General features: G+C 35.7%; 1 protein-coding gene across 1 annotated transcript in view; it reads left to right on the plus strand.

Moving 5' to 3' along the window:
- Positions 1–370: 370 nt before the first annotated feature.
- Positions 371–21,457, plus strand: part of alpha-Man-Ia (alpha-Mannosidase class I a) — a 58,043-nt gene continuing 36,956 nt past the window's right edge. The window contains exon 1 of the mRNA XM_053747439.1: positions 371–1,054. Coding sequence (XP_053603414.1) covers positions 458–1,054 — 597 coding nt within the window. The 5' untranslated portion in view covers positions 371–457. The remainder of the gene's footprint in view (positions 1,055–21,457) is intronic.

Consider the following 21,457-nt stretch of genomic DNA (forward strand, 5'->3'; position numbering starts at 1 on the left):
GACTTGCAGTTGTAAAGAGGGACCGTCCATTAATCACAAAAATGTTTACCCCTATTTCGTGATTTTTACTGACCCTCCCTTTTAAACCTCACGAACGTTCTTTTCAAATATTAGTTACTTGATTTTTTAAAATTATTTTTTACATGCGATCCAGAAAATATCACATCTTTTTCGATTTAATGGTAGACCAGAAACCAGGGGACATGAAACTAGGTTGGTATTAAATAATCTTAAATAAATAAATGACAATTCATTATACATAATTATGATAAATATAAATTGTCATATATTATATTGTTCTACCATGTAGTAGAAAATTTCGTGTAATGGCATCCCTGTAAATGCTTCAGTCAAGTTGGCAGTTCTTTAATGGCGACTTCAAGTGACGGGTTGTTTCCATTGTAAACTAACTATATTATTTTAGATTTTTAGCTGTAAGATCTGTGTTTACGTAAACATGACGGGGATTTTACCTAGCTACCAACGTTTTGTGAATGGTGTACCAGTCCCGTCCATATCTCGGCGCTCGTTCCGCCTACGAGAAAAATATTTGATTGTTTCTGTACTCCTGACATTCGGAATCGTGTGGTTGGGGGCACTATTCTATTTACCAGAGTTCAAAAGTTCCTCGAGTGTAAATGACAGTGTTTACAAAGTGTACAAACATATCCAGAAAGCTGGACCTGAACTCCTTATGCCCCCTCCTCTGGCTCAAAATGACGTGGGAGATCCAGGTATTATAAGACACGGGGGCGGAGAAGACCCTCACATTATTGGGGACAGGAATAGACTACGAGCTAAAATTGAAGAAGATATGGGTATGAAGGTATTGGAGAGACCTCAATTTGATGTGGTCCCTTCGGTTTCATCTTCGAAAGGTCCACAAAAGAACCCAGTGGACGCAATAGAAGAACCTGATGCTGCTAACAATGGTGGTTCTAAAAATATTTCACCATCAGGGCCTAAGGCTGATGCATCTGATAAGTATGTGGCAGTTGCACTAGGACCCAATGCGGATGCTGATCAGATATCTAAGCTGGAAACTATAAAAGGGGTGAGCTAACTATTCAGATAATATAATATTATGATGACATTTAAATAGTATCAGTTTCATGAAAGCTCTTATTTATTTCTATTAAAACAGTTTTAGTTTGTTTCTATTGCATGTTATAATTGTAACTATTATTTTATTAGAAGTAGAACCAGGTACATGTAAAACAAACAAGATAATATATCTATTACAACAAAGTCTTTAAAACTAACATTAAAACATGAACAGTTCATTATTTATATTTAATATTATTTAATGTCAAAGTTAATGCTTTTTACAAAAAAATATTTTTGACACAAGATTCTATTGATGTCAGAGAGATATACATATATTTTAATAAAATTGAGTTACAAGATTCCACCTGAATCAACATCTATAGGGACATAAAATAGTTACATTGTAAGTTAAATAAAAGCTTTTAATAATAACACTAAGTTACAAATCTCTGGGGCACAACCTGTTTTATCTCTTTTGTTATACCTTATAATAAACACAAACAAATTTCACTCTTCAAAATAATGAACATTCACACAGAAAAATAAAAGATAAGTGCAACAAAAAAATACAAACATTTCATGAAAATAACTATCTATACAATACAAATTGTTAGTTGTCTTGAATATGCACACTATCTGCTGGTAAGAAAATTTATATTTGTAATGTTTGACAAGGTAATTTAAGTTCACTCCTACAAGCTTTTTTTTTAAAATTTATTCACTGTTGGTCCATTTAAGTTTTTCTTTATCAGTGTATTTTTCATCCTTTAGATTCAATATTATAAAAACTTCTTAACCTACTTGAAATTACCTTTCTAATTTAATATTATTTTTCTTTTTATGTATTTTTGTATTCTGTTAATTGTGAGCACTAGCTTTTTAGCAGGTATTATTCTATACGATAAGTTTTAAAGAAAGATTTCCTGATTAATTTGACTACGGATTGCTGAAAAGGCTTTTGTAGAAGTATATAAAGATTATCACATGCAAACAATATACATATATGTACCTAACATGCTCTGGGGTTGTTAAAAATTTATGAGAATAAATTTTCACCTTCTGTGATTTTTGCAATCAATTTTCTTGTTGATTCCAGAAATAGCGCTGTTTACCGAACACTATCATTTGTTTTATTAAGTTAAAGTTTTATTAGTATGCCAAATCTATTTTTCCAAACATCTGCTGTATTTCATTTAAAGGCTTGACTGCAACATGTCTGGGTATGGAGATTCCACATGCAATAAAATGGTTGGCAGCAGTCACTTTCACTTCTGCTAGATTGCTAATTGGATTGTTCCCTTTCCGTTTTGCTTCTCAGAAAATTTTGTTTTAATGCTTACTCTTTATCTCCTTAATCTTATTTACTAATACATTATCTTATAATAAATCAATGATAATAATGTAATATTGATAAAAGGAATTATTATTTAGATGTTTTATTCCAAGTATAATTTTTTGTTCATCCAATAGAAAATAAAGAACATAAGAAAATTTATATTCACATAAATAAACCAATGAAATACACAATAAATAAGATGATGTTGCTTGATTTTATTAAATTAAAAAAGTAAATAAGAAAATAATTAAACTGGTGAACCTATGTAAAATTATTTTTACATTATGTTTCCACATAAAATAATTATATTTATACCTACTAATTTTAATAAGTATTAAAACAGTACTGTTCTGAAGTTTCACCTCCATTTGCATGCAGTTCACTTATTCTGGGTCTGAGACATTCTTGTGACCTCAGACAGAAATACAATGTACAGTTAAATGTGTATTTGCCCCAAAACGTGCTGGTATAAAGTTTTTATATACCTACTATTATATATATTTTGTTTTTAGCAACAAAACTGTATTTTTTTAAATCCACAAACCTTATAATATGGATGTTTCTTTGTATTCAAAGATGGTAAGATTGAATAATCTAAATCTTTAAGGGATAAGAATTACATTTGTGTTCACGAAGCTTGATATTTATTTTCATGGTTTGTTACACAAATGTATGGTTTTCTTATCGGCAACAGCAACACATACTCGATTTATAAAGCAGATTAAAATGGTTGCCAATCGAATTTAATCATGTGGCATGTAAGCACATCTGATTATATATGATACAGAACAGTAATATGTCGTACCTACGAGTACAAGATTTATATGAAACACGGTAGAATATAAAAATAATCTGATATATAAACCAGAAGTGTCGGAAATAGTCGGAATCGCCAATGACATTGACCAAAAAAGTATATAGTCTTGGTTTTACGGGCCCTGGGAGAAGGGGATGATATACGTAGAGCCAAAAAAGTAGGAAAGCGGACACTGGGCTGTAAAGAAATCGGGAAACCGCTCAGATGAGAGAGAGAAATCGAAAAAGACCGTAGACCATTTTTTGAGTGACTCAGAGCCACATGAAAATGACCCATTAACAGAAAACTAAAACTAGATCGTATTGATTTCTTTCTATTAAACAAATAAAATATATTTTTGTCGATTTTCTTTACCGATGACCGTGCGGCGTTTCGTTAACAAGGCCACGATGTTTGCGATGCAAATGCAAGTTAGCATGTTGGATTAGCCTGTTTCGCCACTTTCATGGGCTGCGGTGTTCGTAAACCAACTGTGCTTGTTATAAAACCTTTTAAATAGATTTATTATGATAAATCGATTCCGGATTTCGTTCACATAAATCCAAGCTATATTTTTATGAGGAATTTCTTATTAGTTAACCATATTAAGTACCAGTTAAATACAGACACAGGTAATTCAATATTATTTCACGTACTTCAAAAGAATGAGGACAAACGTGTATGTCTCACTCTGTGGGTTTACTAAAAAATAATCATTTTAGGTATTGGGTTTATACTTGAAAATTATATTATCTCAGGGCATATATTGATTAATTCCTTTTTTTATTGTTGGGAAACTTGTAGACTTGCGAAGAATGTAATGTAGAAGATTTCATACTCTAAAAGATAACGTCGATGTTAATAACGTGAACAAACAACATATCAACAACTAGGCATATAAAGCAATTATAAACACACTTTGTAAATAAAGTAAATTTTAGTTTAGAGATACTATTTTTTGAACCCAAAAAAGAAAATCCAGTACTAACGACTACTACAATTAACAGTAGCAATCACCTACTCATTGCAACCTTAGATTTCCACATGTCGACGTAGATACCTAACAAACCATGTCAACTAAACGAACAAAGACCCAATCAGCCGCGTATTATTTCGGGCACGATCAATGATCATACACATACGCAAATGTTGAAGAGCAAACATTTGATCGGCGCAAACCCCCCAACGTTTGGCTGGTAAAGTACATCGCACTTCATTTCACCAGATTGTTATGCTGGCTACACACTATCGGCTAACTCAGGTGCCGACTCGAATGAACGTACATTACGTTGTTTGTATTAGAGATTCTATTTGTCGCAATGTAAAACTAGCAATGTACACGAGCTCTATATGATGAACTTCGGAAGTTATACACTAGTAGTTGATTTTGTGTTCTTTCTAATAACTTCTAAATGCCCTATTGTATTTCCTCATACCAATAAGTCGTTGTGGTTAGAATTCTTGCTTTATCTTTAAGTAAAACTACTTGTATTCTCATGTACCTTAATTTTTATTGTTTTACCAATTTGATACTTACCTATTTTTCAGAGAATTGAATACCAAACCATCGACTTAATCATATTTTAAAAGTTTATGTATATTTTAAACTAGTTTTTGCTCAGAATTTCACCCGATTTCAGTTTTCGTCACAATCTGCCTTACTGCCATTTTCTTTAATTTCATCTTGATAGTAGTTTTTTAGATTTCGTGATAAGTCTGTGAATGTTTTTTGCTTTTACTAGTTTTAATAGATTACTATTTCTATAGTATGCTAATGTAGATCCCTAGTTCATTAGCATTAACGGTTGCAAGTCCCCATTGAGACCGTTAGTGCTAAAGTCTTCACCATACACTACAGTAGTAACTGTGCCATCAATACTATGATCTCCCGCCTCCGGATATGAGTCAGGGTAATGGAGCCGGTAGATTTCAATTTTACAATTGCATTTCACTGGCTGCCCCTTTGATCACTTTAATCACTGCTTTAATTTACAGGCTGTTTTAATTGTTTCAATACATTTCCAAACATTAAATTATATTTGCGTAAGTACTTATTTCCTGCTGAGCTACTTCCCTGTAAGGATATTTGTCTGGTCTACGATTTTTTCAATTCCTTTCTGTCTTTGATCTCCCAGCACCCATTTGTTCTTTCCTAGCTTCTTTAGAACTTAATGAAAACAATCATTACATCGTTTTCTAGGTCTTCCCCGCCATCGCTTATGTTATGGAATTCTATTTATATAAAATGAAATATATAGGTAAAATTAAATAATTTGTATTTGGTTGTTGCTTTTCTTTGCTTTTGCAATTTTCCCGCCTTTGCCTTCGAATTTCGTGACTCTTAGCTCTGTTTAAGCCATCTGTCAAGATTTCAATCAATCCACCGTGACTAATCGTGAGTTGCAAAGACTTCAACAAGTTTTCAAACTTTGAGTTCACGTAAGGCTCTGCGTAAAACAATGTGCCCAGCAAATTGGAGTGAAACTTGTGTGTAACATGTCATGTGTACATTGATGCGTGTCATTGGTAGGTACCGTACAGTGCCACGATTTCTGTTCCGGCGACGATGTTGCCTACGCCACTACCTTTGTGATCTTGGTGATGCCTTCCGTACGGTATTGGTATTGTGTTAAAGTTGGAATTGGAAAGCCTCTTTCACTCCCGTTACAAAATGTGTAACTGGACTCTTGACTCGAAGACTTTGTACTTAATGTAATCTCTATATAAAAGTCTTCTGTATACTCGTATTCCTTCTTGTTTTTTTATTATTTTTATGCGTTTAACTACCTAGCAGTTCTTTAGAAGTAGCTTCTTCTATTGTAGTAAGCCATGTAGGCAAGGAATCGCCAATAAATTATGTCTGCATTCCGATATAACTAATTGGCTATACCATAAAATTGAAAATAAAGTGCTAATTAACTAAAGGTTTTATTTCTATCTATGCATAGGTATTTATTGTATATATACCTATTTGCGTGCGGCCATAGCTACATTTAACTAAGTATTTCACCTATACGACGATAAAATATAGCTAAGCTAGTTCTCTTGAAATTACAATTCGACAGCAATGCACAAATTTTACTGGAAGCATTTGTATGAAATTCGGTACAAGGATAGAATATAATCTTAGGGTATTTTTATCCCGATATTCCTACGGGAGTAAAGCCCCGGGACGCAGCAACTAAGTAAATAAAAGTGGTAATAAGATCAGACGGAGTTCCAAAAGTTGAGCGAGTATTGTGAACGCCATAGTAACGGGACACGGATCGTGTCGCGACCGCAATCGGCGACACACATTCTATATATTACGATTTACTATACTCTGCGGCGTCGGTACAGTCGGCATGTCATAAGCAGCCCTATGTAGACCTTTATATAATGGGGATACCGGCGAATTTGGAATGAATTAGGTTTGATTTTACGTGAGACGATGACCGAGTCAGTTAATGTCGTTTTCTTGTTCCTAAAGCGCCATTGCTAATGTTGTGCCGTCCCTGTTCATAACCTAATGTAAGTTGCCTTATTACGATTATGACCCGGAAATTGCTGCTTGTTAGATAATAAATGTGATTGAGGGAAAGGCAATAAGAGCTCGAAACCGTTGAAAATGTGGCCATAGCGTTTATACTAAACAGAATTAAGCGTATTGTCATATTTCACATAGTACTGCTATGTAGATACATTTTTATAATTGCATCATCTGAAACGCACTCACACAAATATTAGTTTAATAAATAAATAAATATATTGGGACAAATCACACAGATTGAGCTAGTCCCAAAGTAAGTTCGAGACTTGTGTTATGGGATACTAACTCAACGATACTATATTTTATAATAAATACATATATAAATCAACATCCAAGACCCGGGCCAATCAGAAAAAGACCATTTTCCATCATGACCCGACCGGGGATCGAACCCGGGACCTCTCGGTTCAGTGGCAAGAACCTTACCACTGCGCCACCGAGGTTGTCAGAAGTTTAGTTTAAAATATTAATTTTTCTACGCATTTTGTCCTAATTAAGTGTTGACTGTCTTCGTTCTTTTATATCTCATATCTTTAAGAAGCGAACATATCTATAGGATGCATGGAATGCATCAAGCCATATAAGTACAACCCATGCAGGCCATGACATTGTCTTGTCAGTATGTTTACGCTTTCTCGCTAAACAGTTGCCGCGACACGTAACGGATGTTACTATGCAAGAACATAAACTTGGCAACTTAGGACTACATCCATAAGGAAAACTCGAAAATTTCATAACAAAGTTGAAAGATCAGAGGCCTATTCAAAAGAAATTAAACATTGTTATTTACGAGATAACATTTCTAATAGCCATTGTCGTCTGATGCTCATTGTCTTTTGGGAGTCAGTAGTTAGTTGCTAAAAGGACAATGGTATATGTCTTTGTTCGTTAATCAATAGATTCTTTTGTTTTCAGATTTCTAACATTGCTTTGGTAGTGCCTTGACTAAATATAATTTGATGAACTCTTAGACTATTGTCACGTTAAAAAGCATTATTTTCATCAATGGCTTCTCGATATTCATTACCTTTTCGATTTTTCATGAGAAGTACAGAATTATATTATCCTATTCCCTGGGCGTCGAGGCTTCACTACTAGAGAAACGGAAGAAATCGGGTAAACGGTAAAATGACAGATATATCAGTTTATAGGTATTTATTATTTTGACCTTCTTATTCTGTCAATCAGCTTTGCTTTGTTCCTGAAAATAATGGGTTTGAATGAACGAACCCTATTCGCTACGTAATACCCTTACGACGATGTCAATAACTGTCGAAGGCGTCGTCGCGCGAGGCGATAAAGTTAGCAACAAGATAAACAATGCCAAGCTAACGGCGGAGTTAGTGCCGTGCAAACCCAAGGCAATTAGTCCATGTGTCATTTCAATTTTTTTTTTGTCTATCTATGGTGTTTTCGGGGATTTCGAAATTCGAAGGTAAGATCAATTTATATTTGATCTTATATCTACAATATTTTTTTATTTATATTATACCTGTCATCGTCTCTCTACACTACGTGCAGATAATTCCATGCCATGCCTCATGCAGCGCATTGTTGGGTATAGGCTTTTCACTATTCTAGAAACGGTTACATTTACATAATGTGAGACTATTTGAGATAATCCATTAGTTTTGTCCCTATCAGTTTCGTTTCATTGCTAGGAACGAATGACTAACTAATCAACAAAAATAATAAAACAATACAATGGAGCAACACCTGCAGCTAATGTGTATAGGCAGGAAAAACAAAACCGTTTGTAACGTTCCTTTACACACAGAATCATTCGAAACTTGTGACGGGTTTGACTACGGCTACGGATAGATATTTTTGGATATCCGTTTAGTTACAGAGCTCCGTAACATTACTAGCAATTAGCTAGAGGGTGGCTGCCGTTGACATCGACATGACACCTAGATACGAGTACTAACACCTGCTAATAATTCAGTCTAATATGTTCGACACGGTGCTAATATGTGTGAATGGCACGCTTTAATGAAAATTGCCACGGTTTAAGGTTGAACTATTTACTGATAAAGTATAATTGACACCTAATTGGTCTTTCGTAATTATTCTTGACACACAAGTTTCTCTAAAAACTACTGCCGCTTAAATGGGGAACAAGATTGCGGGAAGAAATATATCTTATTTTACAGTTACTATCAGTTTCAAGTTGCGTTGGAAGCATTATATAATTTTGACAAATTTTTTACAGCGATTGAGTAAAAAACAACATACACAATACAAAGGCAAACGACTAAAACACTTTTCACGTTTTAAATCGCCAATAATGTTTCTTCACCACAATCATTTGTGTATTCAGTCGCTGGTCACAGACAATGACTTGTATCTACAGTTAATAAAAACGTGAGGAAGTAAAAGATAAATATATTTATTTATTTACCACTCTTACAACTATTTTTACAGTATGGCCTAATTAACAATAGTGTAACTCAAGTGTAACTACTATATTCTATATCATATTTTACTTTTAACTAATTACAAAAAGTGCTAAATTTCAGCGAAAATACCAAAAAAATGTATTTTGTGCTTATACTAGCCTCTATATTTTATTTCCATAGCGTCCTAACAGTTGTCCTCCTTTTTAATATAATTTAATGGCAGAAATCTTTTATTATAAGGGAGAGTCTTAGAATAAGACCACTCGATATCTACTCGTGGATATCGTACGAGGCGACTAAGAGACACGAATGCCTCGCCAGCTGATAGGCATGATGCATTCTCAAGTATGGTTGACGTCAGCCAGGCGGCCGGTCGTAAAATCATAGCCAAATGAATCATGGATCGTAAGAGCCAGCTTATCGTTTTATCTAAATCAAAAGCCTAAATAATATGTCCACCCATTTATCAGCATAGGTTCCTTTTTCTGTCAACCATTAATTAATAGATTGCATGTGATATGTTTAATGAGACCTGTGTCCTCTGCCCAAAGTATTGGTTTATTGATAGCATAAATGTGATATTCATTCGATGTTGTCTGCCTATATGGAGTGCTCTCAAAGTGGATATTGTGTTACATTTTATGTCTGTTGATAAACGTTATTTATCATTTATATTTCTGATATAATTTATAAATTGCTTGATGCTTGAGCTTGCATTGCCGAATATTTTGCTAATGTGACTATCCTATTTTTAGTCTCCTGTCTCCCCTGTTGGTGTAATTATTGATGTATAAAGAGGATGGTCTGTGGTGCTTGCCAGTTTGGTGTGGTAGGTCCACTATGATAGTAAAAATAGGTATTGCATAATTCCTTATTTTCCAGATTGCAAATAACATAATTAAGATAATGTGTAGTGTGTCCGTTGATTAACCATACTAATCGACTGTCTATCTATGCTGACACTTTGGTATGCGAGTTTTAACACCTCTGCTGTTGAATTCAATGTGTAGGTTAGGTTGTGCAAGTTTCTATTTGGCTACCAGTCAAATTATCCCAAATTGCAAAACGTGTATAAGTAATAGGGTCTATAAAAGTGCTATAACTCAGATTATTGTTCCATTTAATCAAGCCATATCGCTGCCTTCACGTGCATATTCAGATAAGGTTTGCCTTATAGAATTGCTTCTGATAAAACTATATGTTGATAACTTTTTGCTCATGTCTATTATAAAAAAATATTTTCTTCGAACATTTCGGATTTCGAAAGTACGTTATTAAACCTGTCCATTGTCTTAATTGGCAAATTAAGAACAATGATCTTTTGACTTTAAAAATTCAGGATAATCATAGTTTCAACTTTGCCGGCTCTAATTTAATTTTAATTGCATGCAGTTGTACCTCTGAGATGACTCGCTAAATGTGCAGTTGCATATTTGTTGTTACACAGACGATAGTTTGTCTGTCTGTCACTTTTCTCTATCTTTCATAGCTACATATTTTGTTACAATTTTATTATAATGGCAAGTTCACATTTCACATATTGCTACTATTGCTGTATATTATGCGTTATATATAGATATATATGTACATGAATATGAAATAGTTGCTAATAATGGTTTTATAGTTATGTTGGAAATGTTTGAAGAAAAGAAGATGGCATTTTATATTTTGTTAGATATTGCTCGGGACTTTGCTCGCATGGGAATTTTGAGATAAATTATAGTCTATAGCAATCTTTTTTGTTGATTGTGCGATTCTACGGAGATTACCCGCCTCAAACTTACAAACTCACAAACGATTACCTGCTCTATTGTTATTAAAGGATTTTTTCCTCGGAGTCTCCCATCTTCTCATCGGAGTATCTTTTATAAAGTTTCATTAAAGACAGTTTTTAACTAGCTATTTATGTCCCACTGCTAGACAAAATTTTCCCAATTTCTCCCACGCATCACATCACAAATATGTGTTGTAATTTCCATCGATTTATATCCATTGTACGTAACAGAAATGAGCTAACTTCGAAAATTGAATTGCGCAAATAATAGGGACGCTGGCACGGTCCTAATGCGTCTCGTAATTAGTCGACAGGACACCGCTCCGGAACTCTTTTATTGCTCGTAATGTTGGCCCAAACAGCCCACGGCACCTCCATCCTTTGCCCTCCTAAGGTCCGCATTCCACCGAAGCGGGGAGATGTGCGAAGTATGTTTATTTCGTCTCTCTCCCCTCTGATGATGCTCTCTCTTGGATGCTGAGGTGCGGAGATGTGCGCAGCGAACTCAGGGTTGTGAAACTCTTTAAAAATATATTATCTTTAACATGTACATTGTGACAAAATACGCGTCGTGCGTTTTACAAGTTGAGCCCAAAGACCACACGAATGTTTCGTTACCACGAACAATAATCCCGTATAAAATTTAATTGAGTACTGTCATTTAACCTGACTATATATAATAATAATAACTTACGACGAGAATTATGAGCGCAGAGAAAGCAAGAGAGTTCTGTAAGTGATTATAATTTTATTCTATATTTTATATATATATTCGTGATTATAAAGATGGTCGAATTCACATATACCTTTACTACAGACCGTATAACTGTTTTAGGTAAATTGAAATAGAGACATCTCACTTTATCCTACATATTTACTAAATCTAAAGGAGAAGATATGTTTTAAACGAAATTCTGTTGGTTTTTTTTAAATAACGCCCACGTCTTATCTAATAGTGGAGTACAACCTTAACAGTCACTCACACGTCGAAAATTTTACGCTTGTGTATCTCTGTAGTGTACGGACCATGTCATCCAAACGATGAATTTCGCCAATTGCTTAGTCCTCATGCCGATTTTCGATTTTATTGGTATGGTCCTTTATCTAATTTATAGGTATAAAAGTAATGTATGTACCAACTCCTGGTATTACTAATTTCCGTATGGTATGTAATTTTTTGTTTTCATTTTTTCTACATATGTGTACTTTCACGCAAAATCTATAATCCGTCTGGATTTTTATGAAATTTGGTTTACTGGTAGAATATAACCTGGAATAACACTTTTTTTGTACTACTATTACTAGTATTTTTTTCCCGAAATTCCAACGGGAGCGAAGCTCCGGGGCATAGCTAGTTTAGTTACATAAAATGATATAAAACTAATTTTTATGCACTTGGCCGTTGCGCTTTTTCTAGCATATTTATAAGTCTTCACTTAAATGCGGTTAATGGTATAATCCTGTTCTTCACATTTACGACTCTGTTACGACCGTCGGTAGTGGTCTGCTAATGTATTGGAGGATGTCTTGTAATGAGGTACTTCCTCTTGTGACCATATTGACCGCAATCATCCTCTTTTCACCGATCAGATATCCAAACTACATACCGGCAAAACATAACAACATAACCCTGCTTGTTGCTTTGCCTGCCATAGTCTGGTAAAATACCAATTTGAATTTTAGTTACTATTTAAATATTTATCATATAGGCTAATATTATTGTAATACAATGTTATTCTATGCTAATTGTACTATATATTGTTAACATAAATTAACAATTGTAATTTAGATAGTGTAAAATAAATTGTTAGAAAATTAATATTAGGTTAGGTACTATACTATTATCAGGTTAGGTACTATACTATTATCGGATCGTACGGAATCTATAAGTGAAATATCGTGCGTGTATCGTGTGATTCATGCATTTTATATTGTAATAGATTTTAATGTTTAATTAGTCTTAGCACGCACAGCACATACTAGCGCGTTATTGGTCTGCAGTCTCCATTATGGTTTGTCGACGAAGTGAAATATTGGACGGAACCACATTCAATCAAATTACAGAAGCAATTTCTCATCTCATTCTGTTCATGATGTTCAATGTTCATGGTTAGGTATAACATATGTTATGGTGTCAGGAGAGGTGTCACAAAGCCATCCATCACCGATAGGCGCTACCCCGATGTCGGCTTTTGATTTACTTGGCTCCGGATTAAATGAGGTTTTGAAATGGACCGACAGTAAGGCTTTACCACAGGATAATATCAAATAAGCCAGAAGGTAGATTCATAAAGTCTAAAGGCGCCTTGTGTAAATGCTCCGGTAGTTTGGGTGGCGACCTGTCACTGATTAGACTGCTTTGATGTCATTAGCAATTAATAGGCAATGAAAATTTCGCCTTAATATCAATCACTTAAATATTCAAACCTATTGATAATTTAAATATAAATAACGTAAATTATTTATGTAATAATGAATATATTTGAAATTACTTAGCACCCCCACTGGGTTACTACCTAGGACATCAGAACGAAAATATTAATGCTAGTTGTTACTTTATAAATCAATGACACCTAAAGGATGTTAGTATGATGAAAATCAAACTGAAAAGATCAGGCAGGCTGAAATAGAAACAAAATTTATTTTAGATAAGCATCGAGTGCTAAGCGGGATCGCGTTTGACGGTGCTTAGCGCTTGAGAGTGCACTGCTCTCGCCTTATCTGGCTCGTTTGTCCTCCGGGAAGCTCTTTAGTCGATACGAGCCAGCTCAAACCTTCAACAGAATAGGCACTTAGGTACAGAAGATGTGCAGTCGAATGTTATCGAAATGTAGTTTTCGCGTAGTACGTACGGCTAGCGAGAAATCAGAATAATAATCGTCATGTAAAATCGAAACATCGCGTATAGGTATCTGCATTGTATATTGCAGTTTTCACTGCTAGGAGTTCGTTAAATACTGACTTCACTAAACCTCATCAACCTATATCAATCTCTGTATTAGTCCTGTTGTCAGGCTTTCGCGTTGAAATTCGGCGCGCTACAGCACTTGTGAATCCTACTAATAAATACCCCTTGAGGGGCAGGCGATCATACCTAAACTTCAGTCCTGCTCAAACTTCAGCATGTACGACTTTTTACGAGTATATATTGATGCTATTGATATGCCACCTAAGAGTCACATTACACAAACTCGATCTACGTCGCCTTGACGGCGATTGATCGTTGATCCGGTCTTCGGATGATAAACGTTTCCTTCCGTTTAGCTACTAAGAAGTATTAAGCTTCGAAGTCTGGATTTTAAAACATTCATTGAGTTTAATCTCGTTGAAGTTATCTTGGGATATTTTTCTCGTTGATTAAATTTTGCTTATAAATACTTTAGATATAGTTGCAATTACTACGAACTAATTCAAGACTAATGACAAGATATAAAATTAATTATTTGATTTTTGTACCAAAATGTTAAAAGATTTCTTATGAATAATGATGATGAAGTCATGGATCAAGTCAGTAATGGACTTACATTCTTGCAGACAACTGCATGTGAAGTCTATGTTCTTCTCTATTCTGCGGCGAGCTTGCTTGTAATGAATGGTGTCGGAAAGTCTGAATGAAGTGATACGGCCTTTTACAAATATATAATGGTTACTTATACACCTAATTGCTGCGCCCCGGGGCTTCGCATCCGTAGGAATTTTGGAATAAAAATTACCCTATGAGTTATTTCAGGTTACATTCTACCCGTATACCAAATTTCATAACAATTCGTCTAGTATATTTCGTGTGTAACAAACATCATACACACATACATCCTCACAAACTTTCGCATTCGTAATATTAGCTTTTTAATATTAGTAGGATTGCTCTACAATTATTGTAAACTAATCTATCTAGGACGATATTCTAACATCATCGGTAGAACGACTTACATCGCAACCAAGGCAATTGATCGAGACTGAAATAAGTGTAATAACACAGTCAGTGTTCAATGAAATATTCATGTATTCGTTCGGTGGTTACGTATGTACTGTACACGTACTACGGATCAACGTTCTAAAGGTCGTTGTACCGAAACCAAAGCCTAAAATATTTTTGCATATGGGTTTTGCACGCGAATTCACTCGCGATTCTCAGACAGTATTTCTGGAAGAGAGTTATCAGTGTCTGTGCCTTTTACCCCTGACCCCTTTCTTATACACAATTATGTAGTTATGTATGAATTGTTTGCTCAAATAAATAAATGGTTACCTGATAAAAGTAACAACAGCGAATCACATTCTATACCCCTGAGATCGGGATACAAAACAGAATGATCGAATGAATGGATTCACGGGAAAGGCAACATAATAAAATATGAATAAAAACAAAAGCAACCCGCATATATACACCTTATATATTTTTGAGTATAATAAGAAACCTATTAAAGAACGTCTCGTCACGTACGCTGGCACGGAAACTAATTTATTCATATTATTAATAATTCTTGGAAAATTTCATGAGGTTCTGCTATGGGTCCTTGACAGGGTTTATCATAATTCCGCGCAAAATATAACACATAGATAGGTATTTTATACGTTCTTTATTCACAGTGTATTTCTTTTCTTTTCAGGTAAGTGTTATCTGACGAATCCTCGTAGGCTAGAATGGAGAATATAAATAAAGCGTTGAATAAAAAACCTCACAAAGCGCACGGAATTCTTCATAATTGGTAACAATTTGTTTCACGCCTTATTTTATGTTTCATCAGCTCTGTTCTTTGTTATTGAGGCAATTCCCGATTTGCCTTTCTTCCGTTTGTATTTTCGTATGCTCCATTTTACGAGCAACATAAAAAACAGCTCAACAAACGGTTGTACTTCCATGCAGATAGATAGCAGGGGGGGCGTGACGGCCGGCTTCTCTTGAAATATGAAACGCTGCGGCACCTAATTCCTTCGGCCATTTTCCGAATGGAAAAATTCACTCAGCTACCAGCCGCAAGCGATTACTCCTCTTTATGAAGTGACACGCGGAGGGAGGGTCGGCGAAACCCGTCCACATAAATAATCGAGAGCTTACAATTTCAGCCTGCGAGACCGCTAGAATATCAAGGAGACCGGAGCAAATTGATCGCGAAATCTAACCCTCTAATGACTTGTACGGCGATAATAGCAGCTCGGTGCCATACCACGTTCAAAGATAATCTTATAGGTGTTCCGAGACCTCACATCGGAGATGGAGAGAGTAAATCATCGCTGATAACGCCGGTAAATGCGCGCCTCGGCCGATATGAAATAGAATGCTACATAAATTGATTTGGACAACTCACCGGGCGGAAACTTGAAGTCATAAATTCGGCGGTGCGGATCCCTGGAGCATAAATCCACAATTGTCCTGTCAACGTGTGGGCGCCGGAGCCGCCACCTCCCGTGATAGTATTGAAAACGGAATGTACAATTGCATCATCGATATATAATAAAAATATATTCACTGGTATTTTTGGTAGTCATATCCTTTCGGCCTCATGTCTGCCCTAGAATCATAAGGATTTTCTTTAACATTTCCGTTATTTCACATGTTGAGCGTGAGCTCCCATCTAACCTGAGTTCCACTAACGTAACATAATTGACAGAGACATGAATCTTTGATATGAGAACGGAATGTCACATCTCCGCAATAGTCGAGCTCGGGATGTTGTTTGCTTTCGAGGAACGACAAACAAGAATATGCGGGCGTAAACAACTACGCCGTCTCTGAATGCAAACACAACATCTTTCCGGCTTAACATCTAATATACTAGCGATACATACATATTTCAGACGAACAAAAAGGATCATATTGTCAAGATTGAAACGTTTGTCCAATGTTAACTTTGTATTCATGTCTCTTTTTTAATATTGACATATTCTCGGCACAGCCCAGGACAAAATCGCTTTATACCCGTCAAGTCCCACCCTCCTCCCTTATTGTCTAGGCGCGTTCGAAACTTCATTATGTCGCTAAGTTGATTTTAACTAGATTATCCTATCCGTCAACATTACATGCTTTAACCATGACGTACACATTGTTGACGCGTTGTGTGAAGCGTTCAGCTCACATATCCTTTCAAGTTATCTACAAACTTGAGATGTTACAGTTAGAAAAAGATACTCGGGAAATCGTGATAGGCGTTCAAAGTCTGTGGGCGGCAAGAATCAGTAAACGTATTTAGATTCTAGATGTAACACCATATTTTATTGCATTGAGAGCATTTACTGGTTTTGTTTTTGGACAATACTGGAATTTTATCAATCGTTCGACTTAGGACTAACTCGAAAGTTGAATATACAGAGCATAGCCAAAAATAGTTACATTGAGGCATGTAATATTTTATTATTAGCCAGACATGGGCGGTCTTATTACCTCGTAGAAGTAGTATTGTAACCCATTTTACGATTCATGGAGTACGTGTATTCTGTGTCTACGACCTGCCGCAGTTTGCGATGTTTATCAAACGACGATCTGCAAACATGTTGCTCAAGCTCATAAAATCTGAAGTATCTGTTGGTCCTTTAATTTGCAAATCGGCAGGCGATCGTACGTAACGTTCCGAGAAATCCCGATCTCATTACGATAGTTTCCCGAGACTCCCGAGGCCTCCGAAACTTATCGTGGGAGATGCCCACTTTCGTGCGATGAATTAATTCGCCGTCAGCCATTATATAAACTACCTAGATGGTAATAAAGATATTTTAGGGACGCGTGATTTCTGTACGGTGACGTATCGGCCTGAAATTTGCGGACGTAACGACGACCCGCAAATTTAATGATGATTTAATATTGTAATATGTAAATTTTCCGAATGTTGCTGCTGATAGGAGATTGATATTTAGTTTGTTACATTGTAGTTTTGGTACTATAATTTATATTATGACTGCATCGTATATTTAGTAATCAAACTCCAACGGCCTAAAGCGATAAATAAATAAAGTAGCCACATATTTAGCATGTCGTGCACTCGATAATTATATTGTGGGTTTAGTGCAAGTATGGCGCTAATTGTTGGAATTGCATTTCAACCTGCAAAATGCAAAGCGCTCGCACCATTTATGGCTGCGTCGCGCCAAAGAGAGTTTTATTGCAACATTTGCAACGCACACGATAGTTAGATAGTTGATAACGGTGCGATGAGAAATAAGTATCGAGTGATAATGCAATACATAAATTGTAACTTGCGTGTAAGATGAAATAAGTAAAAAATAATAGAAAAAAGCGAATACATGCGAGTGTAACTTGTATGTATAACATTCGATTCTGAGTATACCTATACAGTTTACTGATTAATTAATGGTTCTATTGATGGTTCAGTAAACGACAACTATCATCCAAGTTGCCTGTCAACCTGTGGTCATGTTTGTGGTATCTACAAAAAATATTGCATCAAAAGTATATATTTAGTGTAGGTAAGTACACAAACCATCTGCTAGATCCATTTACTCGTGTATAAATATAGCACGGTTCAATTAACTGGCAGCCGCTATGAGGCCATGGTTCATTTTATAACGTAAGTGAATAGTGCATTCATCAATACTTTTTACACCAATTATAATTTTCTATCGGAAATAACGGAATGTTTACGATCGTGTTTTGGTGGATGGGGAAAAAAGTTAATTTATTTAATGCAATTACGGTTGTTTTAATACCGGATTTGATGCCAATATGTTATCATTTTCCTGCATAAGTTGAAGATATTTATTTTTCTTGTATGTTCAAATCGTTTCCAGAAATTAACACGTCCAACAAACGTGCTAATTTCTGGAAACGATTTGGAAAAGTGTACATGAGAGGTAGATACGTAACTGCTCCTGGATGTAATAGAAATTTATGGATGCAGGCTTGAATGTAAACGCGTGTTGTTTTATATTTACAATAAGACAAACTTACATTGAGCCATCCTCGATCCTTATTTGCCTTTATTCCAGATTTTTATTGTTTACACTGCGGAAATCTTGTCTCGTAGAATCTCAGTGCATAAATTTATTCTTTTTAGTCATCATCATTAAATTAAGTACCTCTTCTTTACGGACTTCTTTACTCCTCCTTAAATTACTCTTTCCGTTGATAGTTCTTTACCTCTCGACTTCATACTTGACGCTTACTTTTTCCTTTTCCTTTTCTACCATCTTTATATTTCTTTACCAGTATGGATTAGTAAATTTAAATTTGTGATTTCGATACAGATCCTCTCGATGTTTTCCCACGGGCACAGTGAACACAACTTAGCCTCCACTTGGCGGTTCATTGATAAGAAACCCGCAATGAATGCCGACGACGCCGCGCCTGCAAAAACGATGCCACCTGCCGCGAGTTGTCGTCTTGCATTATCGTGTTATTACCGTAAATACATCACGAATTCATCACTTAACTATTCAAGGAGCGATCTGTATTTGAAATTCGTCTCTTAAATCTTACGAGGCTACGATTCTCATTTAGATTTGAAAAATCGAAACCGATTTTGCATTTAGATTTGAAAAATCGAAACCGATTTTCTCAAAACATAGAGTAGGTAGGTAGGTACACTGGTTGTTAATTACTTCTTGTCGAGTAGCTATATAGCTGTTACCTATATGGTTTTCGACCAGTATATAGTCATGCTTATGGGTCTATCGCTGACTTAAAATACATTTAGGTTTAGTAAGATTGTAATGTTTAACTCAAAGTTCATTGGTGGATTTTATGTTTTGTACTTTCCCAATGGGGAAACCAATACTAATGAATATTAATTTTGTGCAAATATTTTGTATTTAAATGTTACAGTATTAGTACTTATTAACATTCAAGATTTGTTTACCATTTACTTTTGTGGAGTTACTGTCTCTTTTATGAGTGGGGTAGGCGACAATATTCTTAATCGGAAAACATCTATAAGTTTTCGATAGTGAATTTATTTGTTTTTTGTAGGATCAAAGTAGCGGCGTCTCGGACTTTGTCGCGTTGTTAAATAAATCATAATTGAAGGTTTCATGTAACATTAATCACATTGCATGTCGCCGGCAAGTTCTTGTTTGACAATTATGTCGGCGCTCGCTCTGGCTGCCAGAGTTGGCCGGATAAACGGCGTGCGTGATCGCATTGACGTTTTTGTCGCAAGTCTGTCGCGTCGCGCCATTGTCCCTCACCAAACTCGAATCGCACAATATAATTCAAGAAAAAGACTGAGCTTCACTTCTTAGCCATCAGTAATGCGTCTGAATTAAATCAGTTTGAAGAAATTTATTTTGATCTCTTGAAATCGTTCTCGCATTCCTACTCGCGTTTGGGCTAATAGCTTAATCTGTCCTTTTATTGTTGTTTAAATTCTGTTGGGTTAGCATTGGCATAAATCAAAGGTTTTTGCTGAGAATTTTAATTTGGCAACAACAGCATGTATTCCTTAGTAACAAGAGTGATATATGTAAAACTTTATGAAATAAATTACAATTCAAAGCACGCATGCAATTTTGTAATTGTTTCATGTGATTGTGAAATATGCAGCATTGCCCATGCAGTGCATTGTGCCGGTCGCACAATAACACCGCATGTTGTAGTTGTAGCTAGTTGAAAACACTGATAGATTACGTAAAGTTAACCACATCACGCCATGATAGCCATAAAGAGGCTGGCCGTTACGCTCTCGGGACCGAAGAAAATTGGATTTTACATTGTTCGAGTCACACCGGAGATTTTTGTGCACGAGCTTGTCACAAAATTTTTATTTCTTCCGTCCAATGAACGTTTCCGTGCCGCCATAAAGCTGATGCTCTAAAACACTTACTATTGGCCTAGCTAGATGGATACGATGATGGTGCCTTTACGAGTACCTACGTCTTTAGATTTTTCATTTTTCTTTTCGAGTTGTAACCGGCCAGCACTTAACATTCCCAAGTCTCGTAAACGCTAACAGGATACGGAGTTAGTTTAACCACTGCCACGTCATCTATCGTTCGATCGGCAGGGCTAATGATAGCATGATGATGGTCATTTAAATCATTACTGTTGCCGTCTATATAATATGACCATGTATTTCCCGTTGCCATTTATCTTTTTCATTAATATCTTAAGTGCAAGATCGCAAACAGTTGCAGCGGCTGTGATATGTTGATGGCTCAATTAATAAAGGGGTGGCTTAGCCGCATCCCCGGGGAGAATGCAACGCTCCCCGAGATTGAATTCTTGGCAAACATTCGCTCCATCCCGACGATTTCCCTACATAAAGCCTCCTGCAAAATTGAATTGCCCTTTTGCCAACCTCCACAGATTAAAATTAAAACTTTTTTCTTCAAATACAAAGTGGAAGTTTCTTATTGTTCCACGACTCATCCCCGCGGTGGCTAAGTTTATTGACCATCGCTAAGTTAGCTCTCAGAAGTCAGCCGCTTTGAGCAACTTTAACTCGGTAAAAGCTATGGCCCGGAAAGCCTCTTTTTCTCGTTTTATTGTTAAAGTTCCTTCATACGTGTCTTGAGGAGTCTGGTTTTTGTAAAATTTTTGCCGCGACTCTAAGTTTGCAAAAAAGCAAACAAGTCGACAAGAAGCAAAGACAGTGCAATTATGCGTTTTTTTCTTATTTTGCAGATT

The sequence above is a fragment of the Plodia interpunctella genome, chromosome 7 (genome assembly GCF_027563975.2).
Source record: "Plodia interpunctella isolate USDA-ARS_2022_Savannah chromosome 7, ilPloInte3.2, whole genome shotgun sequence".
Lineage (NCBI taxonomy): Eukaryota > Metazoa > Arthropoda > Insecta > Lepidoptera > Pyralidae > Plodia > Plodia interpunctella.